A 22,611-nucleotide genomic window follows, 5' to 3' on the forward strand; every position below is an offset into this window, starting at 1 on the left:
TTCAGTTCTATAGAGAGAAAATTGAGGATTTCACACGATGAAGAGAGCTTCCTATCTGTGCTTATACCATCAGGTGCTGGATCTGTCTCTACTTGGTTGGCACTCTAAATTACACATTTGATGACTGTCGTGGGCGAGCCCAAAGAGTCCGGTTGCAAAAAAAAAAATGAAGTGAGTAAAGGAGAAGAGTACTGTTTGTTCCAGTTCTCTCTCTCCCCTTTCCAAGTCACAGCAATCTCTAGCAATCCGGCTTTAGTTTGCACCTAATCACACAAAGTCTCACTGCTGTCTCCCACAATCACCAAGTCCCATTTTCTGTCATTGCTAGTCATTTTCCAGCCTCGTCAAAGTGCGGTGCATCCCTTTTAACGAGCAGGCTTCTGCTGCCCTACATTCTTTTTCACCACCATCGAAGGTGGTTGGACAGGAGAAAGAATGAGTAGAGGTTATGCTTGAAATACCAATCCAGTTATTTACTGATGCTAATTTATTAACCTGCTTTCCGTCATTGCTTTTAGAAATCCCTATAAAAGATGCCCTGGTGTTGTTTATGTAGTGCCTTTATTCTAAAAAAAAAAAAAAAAAAATGTCATGTATTCTTACAGACAGCTGAGTTCAGGGATCACATTTTCTCTCTTCTGGTCAAACTAAAACAATTAGTTTTGATGATCATAGCACTATACCACTTTGGAATATATTCCACAAATATTTTCTGAATGATGACAATGACCAGACATTCATATTGCACATAAACAGTCTTAGGTCCTGAGTATGGTAAAAATCTCACTTGCACAGGTCTACATAACATACACACATACAGTAGAGTGTCACTGCTGATGCAGGATAATGAAGTACATTTTGACCTTTATCTGAAGTTTTTTAAATTACATGAGCTTCTGCCTCGGGCAACTGACTCTTGCTAACCCAATTTGTCATTTCAAACCACATACGAATCAATGACACAACACGCCTTGTCCTCTATATCTTGAAAAACATGCACAACATGTTTTTTCATTTGATTTTAGAGAGGTTAATAAGCTTTGGTAAAAGTATTCTGCAGCGATGAAAGCTCTTCTGCTTCATAACGGGTTGCAAGAAGGACAGTTTCTTGAACTCCTGTGGATGACTGAGTCATTTAGTCATGTGTCTGCTTACCATAAAGTAAGGCTGTCTTCTTAGGGAACAATAATCACTCAGATTGTTTTTTCTTACTTGTTGCATCTTCACTGGACATTATGAATGATGCCTCTGTCCTCAGGGAAATACAACAGTTATACCATATGATTGAAACAGCTGCTTGTTTTTCAGTTTCCTTGAGGTGTGTAGGAAAGCATGGCTTTTGTAGATCATGATAGTATTGTTATTACATTTGAGTCAAAGAAATCCCTGGACACTGGTGTGACAGAGATTACAGGTTTCCAAGTGATGACTACGATCAGTTGAGTCCCCTCCATTCTCTGCTTGTGTGTTCATGTTTTCTGATGTTTTGTTCGTTGATGATTTAAACAGCACCTATTCTGTGGTGGGGTATTTGTAGAGTCTGTAGGTTTGGGCAGGTGAAGTAAGGAGCAGGAAGGAAACAAGTTGCTATTCCGTTGGAGGCGAATGGCAGTGTTGGCCCATAGAAAACCTCCTCCTTGCCCTCTGAGCTCAGATCCAGCACCTGAAAAGAGAACATTGTTCATGTAGTTCAAATAGACTTGGCACTGTCTGAAATTTGATGCACACACCATCCTCGGCATAAATTGTAATCATTTTAGTGATCCTCTGACTTCTCAACCTTTGCCACCATCTAGTCAAACTTTGAATTTTTCATATATTTCATACTACATTACGTGCATCTGCTTCACCCTCTGCTGTTCTTTGTGTTTTTAGCTATTGAGAAAATGTAAGCATGCTAACATGTTTTGATGAAATATTAATCATAATGAATATTCTACATTCCTTACATCAGCATGTAAAGATTAAGTGTGCTAATTACAAAGTAATCTATTTATCCTCGTAGAATTTCTAGCACAGCTGTAGACTATTAGTCTTGTTTAATATAATACCAGAACAAATAAATAAACTATTGCACCTCTTATTATTAATGATCATGTTTATTTATTTTTTTAAAGTTCATAAATAATAAGGCGATGGGTTTTCTTTCTTAACAGATAATTTCCTATTTTCACAGAAAAGGATGTCCATGTTGTTTGATGCAACACAAACTCAGGTGCTCAGACAGTCAAGTTAATAATACAAGATAAATCACTATGTTTTTAGGATGTATACACTTCAGTAGACAGGACTTGTGAAAAATAAGAAAGGGGGTATGGGTATTTACTAAAGTACTCTTTAAGTCCATTGCAGCCCTTCCTAGTTTCCAGAAAAGAGCTCAAAAGGCAGATCTGACCTCGTAGAAACAACCATACTTCACATGATTTTCATCCCAACACAATAGAGAGGGAGGGGTTCTGTTAAATAGTTTTACTCTATAAGCTGTAAGGTCAAATGCAATCCAATTCCATGGCTTTTGTATCAATGATCAATGCACTGGCTGTAACGATGCTCAAGCTAAAAGATCCTCACCTGAATACATGCCAGAGGCTCGTTAGTCCAAATGGAGTATCCTCCAACAACATAGATCCTGTCATCATGGACAGCGACTCCAGACTCATTTTGACCTGGGGAGGACAGAGCCGACACAATGTTTCAGTGTGCCAGGCAGAGGGCATTCTGTCGATATGACGTCCATGTCCCCCGACACAGAGGGAGACAAAGGGAGAAAGATAGGGCAAGGGCAAGAGTGAATGGAGAGCCAATATTGAGTTCAGGTTCTCTTTCCCTTGACTTTGTCTTAAACTTTTACAGATATAATGGGAGGAGATGATCCTAGATCAAAGGAGGGAAGTTCATTGGAGAGAGGAAGGAGGGGGGAATCGTAAGAGCAACCTAACTTGACAAAGTAAGCCTTCCTACAAGGATTACAAGATGATAAGAGAACATGAGCACATGGTCTCCTCTGCCTCTGGCTCCAGGCTGGTGGAGGTGGTACTCCATCCCACCTCCACCAGCCTGGAGGCTATACTGTACATGCAGCATGCCCACAGGTCCAAAGCAAGGATTTATGTGTTTTCATTGTACATCATCCTACCGCCTACTACAACCAGCACGGAGGCATTACTTTTAACGTTTTTTATCTAATGAGAGGAGGATAGAGCTTTACTCAACCTATGTTTTCACAGACCAAATCATTTGAATTAAACATATATTGTGTTTAAGATTCATTTACATCTAAACCCTCATAAAACTTTAGTTACATTAAACACTTGTGACTACATGAGAAAACAGTAAAGATGAGATTGAAATGAAAAGCCTGCTGCGTTAGGTCTCTGTGGGTGTAATTTGATCGGGGTAACTGAGCGTTTACTTGCAGCATACAGTAAGTAGTGTCATCACAATTTGATTGAAATGTTGCTCGATCCTGACCGGGGAGCTTGAGGATGTGTTATTGTTTCTTTCTCATGTGAAAGTACCAAAACACTCCCAACTCTTCAGTCTTAATGCTAAGCTAAGCTAACTTTCCTTTCACCTTCATATTGAGTTGAAGATATGAGAGTGGTAATTATCTTCTCTTTGCAATCAATAAATGATGTTAAAATATATATTTTAATAAGTATGTGTTGTGTAGAATTCAGTACTTAGTGTAAGCCCATCTATGACTCTGTAAAAGAACTTTAAACATGAAGAATACAGCCTTGCAGACCAACGGTCGACCAGTTATCATCTGTAGTATAAATGTAGAAGAGCATTGGTGATCACGTGTTGTTTCTTTACTTTGCCCACCCGTGAGGAGGCTGAAGGAGCAGCGTGTCCATTGGTCCTGGTCCATGTTGTAGGAGTCAATGTGGCGGACCAGGATGCGGTCATTGTTGTAGTCCAGGTCATTCCCGCCTAGCACGTAGAGCTGCCTTCTCACCGCAGCCATGACGTGGTAAACTCGTCTCTGTAACATGGGACTGCGGGCTAACCACTGGTCCTGAAAGCAGACGAGGGTGGTGGAGAAATGCATTATGGGAAAAGCAGATGCAGGGAAGAAAGAAAGAAGAAAATGATGTGAGGTAGATGAGAAGGAGGTGAGATGTAGTACGAAGAAGGAGGGAGGGTGTGAATAGAAGATTAATATTTAAGCATATCCATGCATGGGTAATTGATGTATGCTCAGTGCTAGATAAATAACGTGACACTGGAGCTCTGGTTTGTACTAATGACTTCCCTTCCTGTTTCTAATCATATGTTTCAGCCACTCCATTTTACAGCGAGGATCCCTGCTCATTCCACTAAGTGTGTTGATGCTTATTTTGTGTCGTTGTGTGTGTGTGTGTGTGTGTGTGTGTGTGTGTGTGTGTGTGTGTGTGTGTGTGTGTGTGTGTGTGTGTGTGTGTGTGTGTGTGTGTGTGTGTGTGTGATTGAGGAAGAGAATGAGGGTGTATATGTGTGCGTGTGCGTCTGCTGGGAGCTGACGGGTGGCCATCTGTTGAGGGTAGAGTGGGTGGGGGGTTGCTGTTGCTCTGGCAGGTGAATGTAGATTCATGGTGAATACAAATGAGACTCTCCTCTCTCTTTTGCTCGCTTCTCGTCCCCTCACTTACACGCTGACGTGTACAAACACGGACCCATATGGATATGCACCTTACACATATACACATTGCATACCTTCATACCATATACATCCAGCCCTCTTTAACAGCTGGCTCATACACTTACACAAACAGTGACTGCAGTTTACTACATTCTGCCATCGAGTGCTGTGTATGTGTGATGATTGCAAATAGAAAACTCTATTTATTTCATTTGTTTGGATCTGTGATGCACTAAGGAATGCTAAATAATAGATTGAACCTGTTATAGAATTTCTGGGAGTAGTTCAATGAAAGAAACATTATCACAGTTTTTTTTTTACCAAAACAAAAACATAAAAGATTTTTAAAAAATCACAAATACAATACTTAACTGGTGTTATTTTCTCATGTTAGATTTAGACTTTCAAATATCCTATATGGTTTCACTTTATTCACAATGTCATTGGTTTACATTGATTTCCATATGGTGTGAAAATCAATTAGCAGACTGTTGACATCTGCCTGTTGTGTAATTCATCACAGTAATCATGATGATGGGATGGATTTACTGGATCAAAAAATACATTTTGGTTAAATTGCTCCCCTTTAAGTATTTTTCCTCCAAAAGCATTCACTCCATCACCTCATAAATAAACTTTTCGGACAAAAAAGTTCAGTAATAATTGTATCTGTTAAGTCAAGCCGATTTCATAGGCCTATAGCCTCAAATCACAAATACGTATATCCCACAAGACTTTACAATGTGAGCGCTATAGAATACCTTCTATCCTTACACTCATTTACAAAAACAATATACAGACAGTACTGCCAGGATATACATATACATGTGGATTAAAGGCAGTAATAGAATTACAACATATTACTGTAATTCACAGTATCAGACGAGTGAATAACATTCAGGATGGTCTTATAACTTAGTTTACAGAATTAAACTAACATTGGAGTTTTTGGCACATATTATCTACTTGCAAGTAAAAAGCAAACTTAAGGGTCAAACTATAGAATCACTTATGATATCTAGAACGTCTGACACCTTTGGGTCGACCTTCATGAGTGGTAGTGTTAGTATACTTGGTATGCATTCCACAGAACAATTCAAGGGATGATTATATAGACCCTGATTATATTCACAAGATGAAACACTTTCTTAAAACTGCTGGTTTGCTGAAAATTTGACTCCTTAAGTCATGTTTCTGGACACCTGGCAAATGCAATCAAATAGCTTATTGTTTCAGCTCTGTCTTAGTCTGACATGTTCTCACTTTCTTTTAAAGCAGGACAGCTAGTTCCTCTGGGTTTATCAAATCTCCTCTTTTAACTTTAAACAGCTTTCTGCTGCTTCTGAATCACCTTTGACAAGGGCGTTGAGTGGACAAAAAAAAAAAAGAGAAGTTGAAAACCAAAACAATGAGCAAAAATAAACTGAAAACCTCAACTGGACAAAGATCAATGAGTCATTAAGTCTCGGAAAATATGAAACTCTACAGCAGGCTCTGGAATATAGATAGCAGTATAATGATAAATGAAGTCCACATAAATATAATAAGAAATAACCGATGTAGTGTCACGAGCATTAAAAGAAAGTGTAAAAGTGAAAGTTTCATCAGTGCACAGTTACCTGTTCTGGGTCGTACACCATCAGTCGATTCTGGTATTGAGCTGTGTTTGTCACTCCACCTGGAAAACAGAAGAGCAACAATTCAGTGTTTATCAGAGAGCTAATGTGCATAAAGCAGCATAAATCTGGACTAAATCTGAGGGGTGTGTCTGTACATGTCTGTCTAGTTAAAGGCTCAAGGTAAAAGTAATGTGTATGTGAGTGTGTCTACCTGAGACCCAGAGCAGGTTGTCAGCCACACAGCCGGCGTGACAGGAGAGTGAGCGGTCAAAGGGTTGAACAAACATCCACTTGTTCCTCTTGGGACAGTAGCGCTCCACAGATGGCAGCACCTGTCTCAGTTCGTTCCTGCCCCCCACCGCGTACAGATACTGACCCAGAGCACCCAGGACAAAGTGTTCTCTGCAGGCCTTCATGGGCGCAATCTCAGTCCAACAGTTGCCCCTTGGGTCGTATCGACAAGCTGTCCTTACTGCACATGTCCTCCCAGTGGCATGCTCCACCTCCCCACCAACAACAAACAGGAAGTTCCCCATCACAGCAACACAATGGTGGCTGCGCCCAGTGGGCATGGGTGCCAGCTCGCTCCAGTTAGACCCACCCGCAACACGTACATGCTCCTGTGCAGCAGGGTTGAAGTACCGCAGCTCCCTGACCCTGCTTACCTCCCGTTTCCGCCCACCAGCTATGTAGAGGGTGAGAGACTGGAAACGAGGCCTCGTGCGCGCTGACTGGCGGAGGGGCTGTGCAAAGGTGGCATGATGGTAATCCAGGGCCTCCTCCACTAGTGCTGCAGTACTAGGGCTGGACTGGACCAGAGGGTGACTATGGGCGAGGTGGTGGAGAGTGGGTACATCCATCAGGCCATAGCGTACATGTTGCAGTAGATCCTCAGTGTACTGGTAGCGACAGTCGTGTTCAAGCCACAGAACCACCAGCTGGAGGCAGAGGAAGCAGAGACTGTGTGAAGATGACTTATGGAAGGTTGTACCCCGAAAAGGAAAGGTGGCCTATGAATTAACTCTAATTTAATACATCACGATGAACAACCAGGGGCTTGAATATTTCTCCGTTTATAACTATGCTAATAGCAAATAGAAATCATCAAAACAACTGTTTCAACAAAATGTGATTTAAACAGGAGTACACTGTTTGAATGTATTTGCTGATTAAATGAAGTTAGCTATTTGTGTCTCTTTTGTCATGTAGACATGGTAGAAGAAGGGTGTTGCGGTTTCTATTTATTTCTTATTTTTTTCAAAATAATGATGACCTTGATGAAGGCCACAAGACGAAGTGCGTCTGTCTAATTTGATAATAAAGTAGATCTTAAACTGCAAGTATTGCAGGAACTTCAAGCCTTTCACTCTTGATGCACCTTGGTAGTTGGTGAAGTTGTGCCAGAAAAAAACCTCTCTGCTTCTTTTTCTAAACAATCAGCCTCCTTTTCCTTATAAATGTTTTCCCACAGTCCCTTGTAAAGGTAGGGGAAGACAATCTAAAGAACAGGGAGGTGAGGGTTAGAGTAAAGAGTGCATGAAGAAATGAAGAAATGAAAGATTCTCCTCTGTGTTTTCTGTAATTTTCACTCATTCTTTTAATCAGAAGAAAAGAAAGCAACTGCTAAACATAATAATTTTCTTTTCAGACACCTAGAGGCTATTATGGCAAAGCTAATGCACGCCAGCACTGCATCCTTACTTACCAACAAACACACAAGTACTTATTAATCAGCAGCATTCCATATATATACTGTTAATATCCACAGGCATCCTCCATTGTTTAACGCAGACACACTGGGTTGCAGAGAAGTGATTTAATTGAACTTGAGAGCGGTGGAAGGTTATTTAGCTGCGATTAGGTGTGAATGTGGGCGAGATGTCTGTAAATGGCTGATATCAGGAAAACAAAGTGTTTTTTAATGTAATCTGAGCAGAGACAGAGAACTTCACACACGTATTGCTTCAGTGGAGACTATGAAAATCTTTTTCTTAGACACAAATTACCATAGACAAATCAGACAAAACTCAAAGTCTTAAACCAGCATTCAAATAAATACTCAATATGTGCAGAACTTCTATTTTTATTTCCCCGTTCAGAGCACTCTTTTAGGTATGAATATGCAACAAACATGCAAGTCAGGATTGCCTTTCTGTCATATCTGTGCCACTCTCCTGTCTCAACCACCCTTTCTCTATCACTCACCCCGCCTCTCTCTCCTCCTCATTGCTCTGAAGTGACAGTATGTGTATGCGTGTATGAGTGTGTGTGTGTGAACGTGTGCACTACGGCAGCTGACTGTGAAGGTCACGCTGCATCACACAACTTCCTCAGGGCACAGAATAAATCAACTCCTTCTCCCTCCTTCCCCTCCACACTGAAAGGGAAAGTGAAAGAGTGTGTGTATGTGTGCTTCTGGTGTGAACAACGATAGAGAGGGAGAGAGAGAACAGGAAAGAGATAGTGAAGGAGAGAGGTAGGGGTGGGGGGGGGGGGGGGGGTACAGAAAGGCAGAGCACAGGATGGCATGAAAGAGGAGAGAGGAGGAAAAAACAAAGCAAGAGAAAATTTGATTTCCGGAGCGTATAAGACTCTAAGAAAACTCTGAGTGACAATGATTGACGGCCAAGCTTTATCAGTTCGGTATTGGTGAGCACCCCCTCCCCACACTTTCGGACGACAGCCCCCGCTTTCCGTTCGCTTTCCGTCTGATGCCCAAATTAACCTTCTGGGCGAAGTGAAGGAGCCCAAAGCAGCCTAATCAGAGGCTGATTATGGCGGCGGCGGCTGGCTAAAGGGTCAGGGTAATTGTGCCATCAGAGGCCTGATTGTTTTCAATCAGACGGGCGGCCGAGTGACAGCTGGGGGATTGGGGCCCTGATGGAGCCGCGGTGGGCCTAATCAGTGACGAGAAGGGGAGAAAGACAGAGAGGGAGAGAGATGGTGGGGGAAGGTTGGAGAGGGGGGGCTGATTGGTGCAAATGAACAGTCAAAACAGTAAGTCCCCTCCACGCACTGCAGATTCACTCCAAAAGCCTGACAGTTCACGACAGACACACACGCATATGCTCACATGGAGAGATGGACTGAAACACATCGAATCTGTCCATCACATATGTGAACAGTTAGACACAACACCTGTTAATTCATAGAAACAGTGCAGGATGGAGCTGGCAACATGTCATTTGTTTGGTTTTGTTTGTGTACAGTGTCTGTGTGTGAGATTTATCTACAGAGCAATTTGGTGCCAAGATACAAGAAGTCAGTTTGTATGAGCTGATTGTTACTCATTATACTGCTCTTCAAATATAAAGCACTACAATGCACTTACAGCTTCATACTGCATCCACTGACTCGACTCATAATCACACACACTTCCTGTGATCACACACCTTCCATATCTCCTCCTCGCTCAGGGAGGTGAGGCGGTCGCTCTTCAGCACCTCCCTGAGGAGGCGGTAGGGAAGCTGCAGGGCCTCGTCCTGCCGGCTCCGGCTCAGCTCAGACAGATGCTCCACCAGGAAGCCCACCACAGCCTCCTCTAAGGCGGGGAGGTGGAACAGGTCAGCCACACGGTACAGCTCCAGGTAGTTTACACTGCTCAGCTCCTGCAGGGGGGGTACAGACACACAAAGTGACCATCAGTGGGGTCTTTGTGCTTTCAAATGTCCCTTCAATATTATGATTTTGTTAGGTGGTACAATTAAGCAAAGGCTAACTTATAAAAGATTGGCTCTAATAAGATTATTCTTTCTTATTCTAGCCAATATTTTAAAGAATACATTACTTTTACAGATTGATGTTTGTTTTAGTCTTTTTTACTTTTTATTTATATGGATTATTTTTTTTATACGCACTCATCCACAAAACACTGATACACTTTCAATCCTCACATGTAAGGAATTCTTACTAAATCTGCAGGATGTCTTCAGGTCTCTGCTAAATGACAACATTTAGAGAAGCTTAATGTAGAGACAGGAGGAGCAAAAGAATATATAAAGGGAAGTGAATCCTGACTAGTGGAATAAGACTGCCATCTTCTGGCTGCCCTTCAACACAAACAACACACATGTATCAGCATTTACTACCCTGGTATGATGAGTACTCTCATGAATAAACCTCTCTGGGTTTTGTTTATTGTTTTTCTTTGCACTGAAAGTAGGTTGTTGATTTTTGTTTGCTCTACTACTATTGTGCAATATGTATGTAGCATGTATTTAATTTGAAATATCTTGATTATGATTCAAAACAAATGAGATGAAATGTCTAAATGAAAAACCTGAAAATTAACAACAGTAGCTTTCATATATAAGTACCAGTCAGAGCATCATTATTACAATCATTACAAATAAAGGACACAGTGAGAGCAGTATTGATCTTTTAGTCAATACTCAATTAACTTAATTCTGCACATCAGTATCCATCATATGAGGGTGGAGTATCTGATTCACAATCAATTGGTGCAGTGGTGGTGTTGTTGATCTGGCATTAACATCCACTGGGCATGCCAACCACAAACCAGATCAAACAGTCAGCTGATGTGCTCTGGGTGCAAAGATGTTTGCAGGTAAAGAGATAATCAAACAGAAGACTCAATTCTTTTTTAGGAGTTTGCTGTGTTGTTTATAGGACAGTGTGGGCTGGATCCTACAAATCAATAAAACCAGGCTTTTTGCAACCACCAGATGGCAGATTTGAGCAATGTTTCTTCTAATGTGAACTGTTAAGATCAGCTGCAGTGCAGAATGAAGTATAAAAATCAAGTGTCTATGCTAATATATAATAAGCTTTGAGAGGGAAATCCTATAACAACTAATTGGTGATACCAATAACTATCACTAAAACTATTATAGTTCTTAGAGCGATTTGTTTCCTGCATACATAGTTCCCTTTAAATTGTACATACATTAGAAACAATATAAGAGAAATACACAAAAGCTTTGCTAACTTGCAAACGCACATAGAGAAAGAATGTTAATGCGATTTGATTCTTCTGCAATGTTGCTGTGAAATTCATACAAATAAGGTTCAATTGGATTTGAATTTAAATGAATTTGTATGCAGAGGTATTTTATTCTGAAAACAACATAAATGCATGAATTTCAGGGAGACATATAAGTTCTGTATCAACAACCTGAACCAGTTTTTTCTTTATCTACAGCAGCTTTTGGCAGCATATCCAGAGGACAGAAGGTTGACTTTGTCTCCGTCCCAACAGATCCATCATAAGATATGTTTATTGTCACTGTTGGGCCACGCAGGCTTAGGACAGTCAAACCATGGACTTGGGCCTTTGAGTTATTTACTGAGATCACAAAGAGGCCTAAAAGGACTCTTTATCCCAGAATTCCCTGCGGTACTTCACACCTACATGTGACGTAAAGGGGGGACCGGAACCTGAGGGAGACCCCACAGGAAGGCGGCCAGGTGACAAAACTCTGAGACTCCCCTCGTTCACTCTCTTTCCACGCGCTGACTTGAAGTGTTCGGAGACCCAAGCTCATCTTCTGTTTCCTGCAACAATCTTCCTTTGTTTTAAGTTTTGGCGCGCAGGTAATCCGCGGCTGGCAGTGTTCTAAATCCCGAACTCGGATTGTCCAGTGAACGCATCTCAGTTTCTCGGAGAGCGTCAGACTATAACAGATTATCAGAAAGATAACGGTCTTATTCCGTCCTGCAACGAAAGGACATCAACGGACATCTTTCCCCTCGACGGAGAACCAACGAAGCCGCTCTTGCCGTAAGGGACCCTCGCCGCCATCAGACGCCTCTACACCAGGACGGACAGAAGATCTGTTTTTCCTTCACCGATCGCAGGCAAAGCGATTCACAAGTGAGGCTTAATTAGGTCTGGGCAGAATTATCTTTAGAGAGTGTTTTTAACAATTGTTTGATTGAAGCAGAAACTGTCATTTTTATCTTTGTTGGACCGTCGTGTCCTGAGTTTTACCTGTTTAAAACTCTTGTTGTTGTTTCGGACCGCTGCGTCCTATATGTGTTTAGCGTAACAGCGTTATAACCGGGTATTATTCTTCTGATCAGAAAGACCAGTGTAAGCTGTATTAACTTGAATTCGGCCATTGGTTTGTTTCTGTGAATGAAGGGAATTACTCCGAGTTGTGGCGCGGGATTCGGACTGTGATCCGGCCTCTTCAGGCACGCATTTCTCTCCTCCTCTACACTCCTCTTCTATCCTCTTTTCTTCCCCTTTGACTAACACATACACACACAGAAATCTATACACTCGAGGCCATCCAAACGCCTCAGAGACACAGATCGTGTAGGGCCGAACTCGGTCTTTTAGACATTAAGGCCACATTAGGTCTTGCGCCATCGGAAGGGCGACCACGTGGGACGAAGCAATCTCCCCCTTTTCTTCTTTCCCCCTCTCTCTCTCTCTCTCTCTCACACACACACACACACACACACATTCACACCTCATCCACAAGCCTTGCTTGATAATGTTTGTTGCTTAGATTAGATTAGTTTATGATAGTTATTTGTTTGATTAAGTTCATTGATTTTTATTGATGTTGCTTTGTTTAAATAAATTCTGTTATAATTTAAGAGAGCAGTTGTTTGTGATTACTGGTGTATTTACATTGTGATATAAGCTGGGTGCGAAGGCTTTGTGTACAGATTTCACGCCTTCAATTTATTAAATATAGTTATTAATTATTAATAATATTAAATAACTAATTTGAGACTGATTTGAGTGATATTTTGATTATATTTCCCTGAGTACAGGGTGGTGCCCCAAAACGAGATTAAACATAGTTTGATGATATTTTATTTATATTATTAATAATTAGAAATAATTATTAAAGAATATAACCAAAGTTGACTTGATACAACCCCAACATCACGTACAACAAAATATTGTAATGCTTGTATTTTTCTCTATTGTAAAAATTGTCATGCTCTCTGGGATTAAAAACATCAAACAAGCAGAAGGGCAGCCTTCACAAGATCAGGACCTCAGGCAACCTGGATGACAAACATACATTTATGTGTCCGTGAGCTCAAGGGCACCTCAGCAGTATTCGGGAAGTGACCTGGCATCTCTCCAGTGACCAGACCGACTAACGTATTTTGAACCATGCGGGGACTTACACCGGCGACCCTTCGGTTCCCAAACCAAGTCCTTACAGACCGAGCTACTGCCCCACCAAATCATTACCGCGGGTTGTGGTGTATTGGTGTTAAACATTAATAAGTGCAATTATATTTGTGTTGGTCCATACATATTATTTCACATCAAACATTGAAGTGATGGGGCACCATTAGTGTAGTGGTTGGTGTAGTGGTACGTGTCAGCAGGGTTGGTATCCAACCTGTGGCTCCTTCCCTGCATGTCATTCCCCACTCTCCCTCGCCCTGATTCATGACTTTATCCACTGTCCTATCTCTAAATAAAGGCATTAAAAGCCCAAAAAGACTTTGTTGACAAGAGCGTGAGTAATGATACTTTAAGCAAGAAGAGGGGATTGTTAGTTTAGCTGAGCAGAATGTATGGATTAGACACATTTATTAAGCTCATATTGATTCATCTGTTGCTCCATTTTTCCAACACCAATTTTAGGACGCAGCTTAGAATACAGATATAAAGAAAATTGTGTATTTCCAAAATGATTCAACTGTATGGAGGTCACTGTCACAGCTATAAGCACACGTGCCATTTGTGTCTTGACACAATGTTTGCGCCAATGTTTTTGACACAGCAATTTCAATACTCATTTCAGAGCACTTTGGCTGTCATGACTTGGGATTTGGAGTTTCCAGTTCTTTCCAGTTTATGTTTGTTTCAGGTAACTATGAAGAACACAGTAATAAGATAATTGTTGTCATGGTGATACAGCTGGTTCATTTTCAATGTTGCTGGTGAAGAGATGAACATGCCATGTCACCTTTTTGGTCTAAGAAGAACCGTCCTGTATCAATACATCTACCATGTTTATACACTGTAGATACCCTGGTTCATGCTACTCTCATGTTTTTCTAAAAGGGAATACATATTGCTTTCTAGTGCAATTAAGAATACTATTGGGATACAATGCAATAAATGTGAAACGAGTCACAGTGTAAAATCTTCCACTCCATGCATCTCTCAGTTGCCTCGTCTACTTGCATATTTTTACCTGCCATCAGAGATGCATTGAGAGACGCAAGGAAACAAAGTGAAGCAGAAATGGAACCAGTACATTTGTTTTAAGAGACATGTGACGCCCTGCCACTGAAGCTTTACACAAAGTGACGTCTGTTTGTGATGATGACATCACCGCTCAGCTGTCAGTGGACTCGAACAGCTTTGATATTGAATTGTTTAGTCATCATTTATACTTGATTTTACTGATAATCTGATAGAGAACTCTGTATGATGTCTCAGGAACACTGAAAATGAATTATTAGGCTCAAAAGTGAAGAGAAAACAGTAATAACACTTATCAGAGATCAGTCTTATATGAACCTTTATGAACAGGGGGATGAATGTAAAACCTGTTTCTTACTGACAGACAGACTCCCACTCTTTCAGACCTTCATTCTTATCATAATGTCAATATATTTTATTCCTATCTATATTTATTTCATTTTGACTCATATGCATGCTCTTCTTCTCTTCTTCTTCTTTATTCAACTCTTGAATATCCCATCTAGGGATTGACAAAGGATTATTTTATCTTGTAAAAATACAATAAAAAGGGCAAATAGTCTGACTGAACATGAAAGGAAAATATTTCTGTTATGATCATGAAGGAGTTGTTTGTGATCTTTTGATTTTAAGACCTAAAATGAACAGACTTTTTGTTTGATGGTTAATCAGAAAACGAAGCAAATTAAGGATAAAAGTGTGGAGTGATAGGCCAACAATCTGATTTTAATCCTCATGTCCAAAGCTTTTTTTATCCCAGCTCATCACATATTGACTCTTTAAACTGATGGATGTTTACAGTCTGTTCAAATGACTGTTCAGTGTCTGTTTTAAGGTCTGTGTTTTCTCCGTTACTTGATGTTGATAAGTTTCACTGAAGTCTGATCCGCAGCAGCGTCCAATCAGTGAGTGATATTCGATGTCTGGGTGTCTGTCAGTAAGACAGTCTGTCTCTTGTCTATCCTCGCTCACCACCACACAGATCTCCCTCCTTTTTTCAGTTGGAAAAGCTTTGTGACGCTCCTTAATGTGGCAGCTCTGGAACCACTTCTGATTTGACCGAGGAGGGAGGAGACAGCTTTTAAGAGAACTAAGATGCAAACATTATCAAATCACCAAACTGTTTATCAGTGAACTCCATGATACTACAGGGTTTCCATGTCATATTGTGACTCAAGAGGAGTGTGTATATATGTTTGTGGATGTGTACCTGGATAAGGTAGTGGGAGCAGAGGCTGAGGAGCTCCAGCAGCTGAAGGTGGCTTCCTGCAGACAGGACGTCCTGGATCACTGCTGGCTCTAGCAGGATCTGTCCAGAGGAGACAAACAAGGTCAGTGGGTTTCTGTTCTACTTCTGTACATTTAAAGTACTACAGTGTAGGCTTTAAAAAATGCAATTGTAAATTTAGTGTTGTTAAATGAATTCAGAGGAGTATGGGAATTGGTTAAATTATTCATTCCATTGGTGCCCTACTAATCCGTATTTACATATCCTGCATAAAAATGCAAAAACTTCAGGCACTTCACTAGATTTTGCTTTTCAAGTATAACGTAGTAATATCTGCTGTTGGTGGCTGAATCCAGAAAAAAACAACTTTCATTTGGACAGTAAAAGAACCTAAATGAAATTCCATCCAGGAACCCATCAGCCATCATCTAACCAAAACTGAACTTTAATTAATATCTATAAACTGAACCCTGGTTGCAAGTGAAGCTAACATACCCTCCTAGATTTAAGCCTGGGTCTTAAATCCAACTCCAAATACTAGCTTTTTGTCAGACTGTAAACAATTACAACACACAGATAAGGAAGTGATGACTCACTAAGCGCTTGCCATACTGGTAGTGAAAGGTAGCCCTCCATCCAGAGGCTATTAGCTCCTCAGACTAGGGGTGCACTAACACTGATAGCAGTATTGAGTATCAGGCTGATCACTTGTGCTAGAGTACTCCTACAGATACCACAGCACCTGCTACCACTTCACAGCGTGATGTTAGCCTCTCATTAGTTGAGCAGGTAGGCGGAGTAGGAGCTATGTGGCAGTTTGTAGATATTTTTACATAAACAAGGATGACAAAAGAAGAGCAGACTGCAAACTCTGCACTGCTACATTGTAAAAAAGGAGCAGTAAATAAATAGCTCCATTAATGCACTAACATATCATTTTGAGTACTCTGGTACTGAAATCCACTGAACATGTTTCAGGCTACATAAAAAGGGAAATGTATCAGAGCAATGGCATGTTTGTTTAGAGAAACACAGCAGTTAAAATGTCAGCAACAGATGCAGTTGCATCATTGTTCTATTTCTTTAGTTACAGGTAGAAAGTGAGGAACATCTGAAAAAACAATCGGTATCAATGAATACCCATATGTAAGTGCTCGTACTCTTACTACTCTTACAGTGAACCTTACCTCTTCTGAGATTGGTGCCCTATAAATGTGCTTACATCATTCATATCATCCTCCCAGTAGACAACAAATTCAGGCAACTACCAAAATGCTTCCTGATGAGATGAATGGACATCATGTGAAAATCTCTGTTTTCTCACTTATACCTGCATATATTTGAACAGCATAAATCTCTGTCACACAGCCAATTCTTACTGCCAGGCTCCCAGAAGCAGAGCCAGGTATTATCAGCTTTATGGAGGGTGCTGCCCCCTTCGGTGTCTATTCTCAGCTCACTAATAGAACCACATGGAGTTGAATATTCCATTTATCATTGGAGTAATAGTCTCTAAACATTCCCCCATGTCACCTCTCATTTGACTCTTTTCAAGAGTAGGAGCAAAGCTTTGATAATCCATTCAGTGGCAGTGTCCTACATAGCCAAAGAGGTGTGAGTGCATCAGTAGTAAAGTGAGAGATAATGACTTCATCATTAGTGTCCCTCGCCTCACACCACAGTTGTGGGCCGGATATTGTTGAGCAGCCCTCATGAGTATAATTTTTTGTTACATACATTTTGTTTGTGGTTTTTAAGAGCAAGAAAGATACTTCTTCTGTTTCCTATAATTAGAACAAATCTGATCGGAAATGCACGACTTTCATTCTGTGTTTGTTTGTGACTGATGTGAAAACATGTTAGTCAGCGTTTGTGCCTAATCACACGCCCTGCTGCATATTAATACACAAATTATTTGACTGCTGTAGCAATCGTGTAAACAGTTCATTGGTAGTCATCAGGCAAGTGGTGTATATTAGAATATTTTCCCTGAGACTAAAGCCATTAAAAAAAAAATCCCCTCACACTTTGCCGATTTGTATTTTCTCCTTTCTGAAATCAGCTTCATCTGCACATTTCCATTTATAACAGTGAGGTTTCCTGCTAGGCATGGTTAACCACCAGCATAATCTGTGGGCTTGCATAAGCTTACTGTATTAAGATTGGAAAAAGGTAATCAGGTTCTTTGGTTCCTTTGTCAGGATCTGTGCGCAATCAGAGCTCAATGGCAATTTAAATAAGATATACGATTATCTTATCTAAAGTTTTGATGAAGATGTGATGCCTCTGTATACATTGTATGCATATATCATCTATATCTTAATGCTACTTCTTTTAGATGAATAAAGAGACAAAGTGATCACAAAAATTCAAATGATTTTTCTTCTTTAACTCAATCAGTGGCCTGGCAGGAAGCAGCAGCTGCAATAAAGGCAAGGCCAAATGATAACCGCAATAAGTGTAAGTGAACATTCTTCATATCCTGCTCTCCTCTCCACACAGAGGCCCACTACAGTTAGAGCACTTAAACCTCACACAGCAGGAGTCAGTTTTATAACACTGTGGCTGGTTGAGCGTGGGAGTATGGTGAGCTATTGTATAAACCCACATTTATTGTAGTAGTTGCTTGCAAGCCTTTAACTGTAGGAGACGGGGAAAAAAACAGTCTAAACAGAATCTGACCCATGCAGGCTCTCCGTGCAAACTTAGGCCCAAAGGCACCCAAAGTAAGCGGCTGACTTGAAGCCTGACAGCATCTTTTGGCTGCATGTCTAATCACTCACACTGCTGGCCTATGACATGTGGCTGAAGGATTTTTAGTAGGTCATTATTTACGGTGTGGGGATCAGCATATTGCCTTCATCTCATCTGCTATCATCTCCTCTGAGCAGATAGGAACAGAGCCAACCAAAGCAGAGCCGCTTGCAGGCCTGCTGTTGACCTACTTACGCTGCCTAACCAACTCACTATTTTCTAATTTCCACAGCAGAAATAAAATTAGGAGTAATTACAAAGTTCCTGGCCTCCCAGCTGCTTATTAGAGCGAGCAACGCTGGCACTCACAAGGTCAAGGAGGGTTATTGAAAAGATCCCACAATTATTCCATGTTGATGGGGAGAGAAGAAAAGGACACACTACTTTACTATAAAATGTATTACTGGGCTGTTTACTCCTGCTTTCTGTTTAGTAGATCATATAATAATACTCAGCAGGGTTGCCAGAGGAAACACAGGAGTGACAAGTTTATGCTCAAATCTGACACAGAACCTGCACATTTGGGTCTAAATGCCTGCTGCAGTAAAGCTTCTGCTGTTGAGATTAAAGTGGTAATCTGCAAATGCCCCGTTTTGCTTTATCTTTTTACATATTTGGCCATGGTCAGATGTAAATATTTTTGGTGTGTACACTTCTAAAGTACTTATACTTCATGAGATACCGTTTTATTGCAACTTGAGACATATTTTCGACAGAATTTAAGAGTGATTCAAATGCTACTCTACAAGTATAGACTCAGGATCAGCTGACCTAATCTGTTGCGGACAGAATTTTGACATAAAGGAATTGGTCAGTTTAGCTTAATATGCATTATTTTAAATGAAAATGTCCAACAACTTAGGGTTTTGAATAGGCTTATCTTTTACCAGCAAGATCATTCTGCTTAAAAAAATGAATACATCAATATGACTCATCAAAGTTCACAAAGTTCCTAGCTATACTATTTGAATGAGGGTGATAATATGTCTCCATTATTGATTACAGAGCCCTCCGCTGCCTAACAAGTAGGGGTCCAGTATAGGTAGTATTAGTCTCAGAGAATGATGTAAGCCAAGTAATGTGAGCTTCCTGAAGAGGGATGTGTAGAGTATGTACTGAAGGTGCTTAGCCTTGTGTGTGTGTGTGTGTGTGTGTGTGTGTGTGTGTGTGTGTGTGTGTGTGTGTGTGTGTGTGTGTGTGTGTGTGTGTGTCAAACTCAAGCAAACACCAATTACACCTGATATATCTGACCTGCCTGGACCCAACATTTGCATTTTTCAACCATTCTATGTTCTCCTTCCATAATAGAGGTGCAGAAAAAGATGCTAGAAAACCATGCTAGATACATTCAACTGAAACTGTCTTTCAAGTTAGTCTGACCAGCCCCTATAGGTTTGCCTAAGAAAATCCAATGTAGATATAAGAGCTGATTTAGTAGCAACACGGCTATCTTTGTTTGCTTGGGAAAAGATTGAGGATCAAGGATGGTTGATTAAATCAGGATGGGTTTGCCAGTAGTAGCCTAGTGCAAATATTTCCTGACAATACTTTTTTTTCCTCAAGGTTAACTTTTGAGTATAGTATTGAGTAATGTTTAATGATTTTATTTCCTCTGCAACCATTTTTTAGACGTTTTAGCTCCCTGTGTTTTCACCAAACAAAACAGGAAGTACAGGGATGTATTTTCTTCTGATTTTTTTAAGCTGAAATGTAGGTATTTGTAGGTGATGCTCTTTTCTGTCTCTACTGAGCATTGGTGGCCATTGCTCGGACTCACCTGTCCAGTGTAGGCGAAGTCCAACGCGTGCTTCAGTCCAACGCTAGTCACTCCTTGTAGAGTCACTTCGTCTGCCTCACTCTCCACCATGCACAAGCTAAACATAGCCTGATGACACATAGCAGAAACATGGACGTTAGCAAAGGGAACACCATGGCATGGACATTTATGTGACAATCTCTGTGTCTCTAATCTCTGCTTGATCAAAAATGGGCAATTGTAAAATAATAGCCAATGATCAAGATTACTGATGGTGCTTTTATGTTGTACCCCTTCAGCATAATGTTGTATGCTGACCATATTGTTGTTACAGGATAAAATGCCTGAGAAAAAGGTTTTGGATGTGTACAAAAAAACAGCATCATTCTCAATCAAAACCTGCCAGTCGCAACATCCTCAGGCTTTCTGTATTGATTTACCTGCCTTGTCCCAGAGGTAAGCATGAACAAACAGTACATTCAGTACTTTCTGATACAGATACTCTGTCTTTCTGTCTTTCTTTTCTTCAATCATGCTCACATACACATACAAAAACACACATGTGCAACAAACCATACTCATGTGAAATCAAAGGATGCAACGTCTGCAGTCTGGCCCTGCTGTGCATGAGTCCAGCTTGCTGCCTGCTAATCAGAGCTATTGACTGGTGTCACACCATGAGGGTTTGACAGAGTCATTGATCAGGGCCGTCAAGCAGAGCGTCGCAGTGTGGGGTGGAAGATAGATAGGAGGGTGACGGGTCAAACATGTCCATTATAGAGATTTTTTAGGTGATGGTAAATAATGTTTTTCCTATATGTAATGAGACATAAAGAAACTAGGATTTTCTTTGGGAACATAGTGATCTTGCAAACTGGCAACCCCTCATATCATTTTAATCACAGTTTCCCTCCACACTATCTCTCCTCAGACGCTGGTATGTAACAACATAATAAGCATCAAAACCCCTCAGGCTAGCCAGTTAGCGTAGTGTAGCATCTCTTTCTGTCATGAAAACGACATTAATTCCTCTCAGAACTCATCCCGTTCTTCCTGATTCATAGCATCTCTGAACTTTACTCAGGCTAGAAATGCCCCTGGCCCCTCTACATAGTGAGGGCGATGTTTGAGGCAGGGTCGACTTGAGGCCACACTGATTTTTAACTGAGGCATGTACATCTCTCCTCAGAGCACAGCCTTGTTGACTCACCAATGGGCTAATTAAAAATCCACTGGTCCACTGAACACAGGAAGGCCTGTGGCTAAACCTGGTGTGTGATTGTAGTTGGTGTGTGCAAGAGTCCGAAACACAGAGAGTTGATCAGAGACACAGCAGATAACATTAAAAGGTGAGTCCATGTGATACAAAAAATACTGACACTATGCATGTCCTTCCATGTTAGTGTGTGTTTGCTCTGAGAGTGTTAGCAGTGCTATTCGCCTCCAGCTTGAATACTCCTGACCTTGGTGGAGGTGTTGAGGGAGAGCTTGTGATGATGGATGGCACCTCTGACTTGGAATATAGATCCAGTGAAGAGATAAATTAAGCCACAGAGCCACACTCACTGTGGTCCTTTCACATGATGCTGCAGTGGGGGTGTATAGCTCTGCAGTACACCTGAGCTGCAAACAGACTGTATGTGTACACCCAGGCTAAAATAGCAATATTCAGTTAGGCTGTTTCTGTGTTTGAATGCTATACTAATTTCCTCTAGAGGTTTGTGGCTAAACTTATGGGCAGTTGTGTTGAAGAAATGCAATATCAAATAATTATTTCAGTGCCCATGGCTGCTATTTTTGAAAGCCGTAAGCTGGTGCTGGTATTTACTCTCTATTAAGAATCCACAGCAAAAAACGGTTTCGGGTGATACACAGACCTTTTCTTTAGCAATACCTCAACTAGAGTGTGAGAGACATAACCTGCTGCACTGATTATATGCAGCTTTGTTTTTGGTGATAAAATATTTAAACTAGCATGACATTAACCTATATACTCCAAAACAGCTAACATGGAATTTTAAGTCAATTTAGATATAAAGTTAGCTTTAGAATTGTGTTCTAATTTTAAATAAAGTCAACCTGCCAAGAAAAACAGATTCATGATTGTTGATCATAATGATTGCATTTATATTTTCATGTATGACTGTGAGTGGTATGATTGAGCTTTTGATTGTGCTCTTTAATGTTTTCACATTTTCATTGTTGTTAAACATTGTCATTAAATTAAGTTGAACCTTGATGTGTGCCCAACACATCTGTTCGTATAGTTTTGGATATTTATGCAGTGACTTCACTTTTAGATATGCTGATAGAAGACATGATTACTGAGACTCATTCAACAAGCGGATGATAGTTTTCTTAAAATCCTCTTAAAAAGTTTTCAATGAGATTCCGTGTTTTGTTATTTGGCTTTGTTCTTTGACGAGCACTCAGGTGCATATTTATTTTAGTGCTAATGTGCCTGTGCAAATTATAAGTTAT

The 22,611-nt window shown here is 40.6% G+C and overlaps 1 protein-coding gene across 2 annotated transcripts in view; it reads right to left on the reverse strand.

Annotated features, from left to right (window-relative positions):
• Positions 1-542: 542 nt before the first annotated feature.
• Positions 543-22,611, reverse strand: part of klhl32 (kelch-like family member 32) — a 28,876-nt gene continuing 6,807 nt past the window's right edge. Inside the window, exons 4-11 of one of the 2 annotated variants that reach the window (XM_061051222.1) lie at positions 20,152-20,259; positions 15,603-15,701; positions 9,636-9,851; positions 6,455-7,181; positions 6,244-6,302; positions 3,820-4,021; positions 2,572-2,666; positions 543-1,663 (exon numbers count right to left, since the gene is read on the reverse strand). In XM_061051222.1, coding sequence (XP_060907205.1) covers positions 1,502-1,663; positions 2,572-2,666; positions 3,820-4,021; positions 6,244-6,302; positions 6,455-7,181; positions 9,636-9,851; positions 15,603-15,701; positions 20,152-20,259 — 1,668 coding nt within the window. In that variant the 3' untranslated portion in view covers positions 543-1,501. The remainder of the gene's footprint in view (positions 1,664-2,571; positions 2,667-3,819; positions 4,022-6,243; positions 6,303-6,454; positions 7,182-9,635; positions 9,852-15,602; positions 15,702-20,151; positions 20,260-22,611) is intronic. The other variant, XM_061051223.1, reaches the window with a different exon arrangement.

The sequence above is a fragment of the Labrus mixtus genome, chromosome 11 (assembly GCF_963584025.1).
Source record: "Labrus mixtus chromosome 11, fLabMix1.1, whole genome shotgun sequence".
In the NCBI taxonomy this organism is placed as follows: domain Eukaryota; kingdom Metazoa; phylum Chordata; class Actinopteri; order Labriformes; family Labridae; genus Labrus; species Labrus mixtus.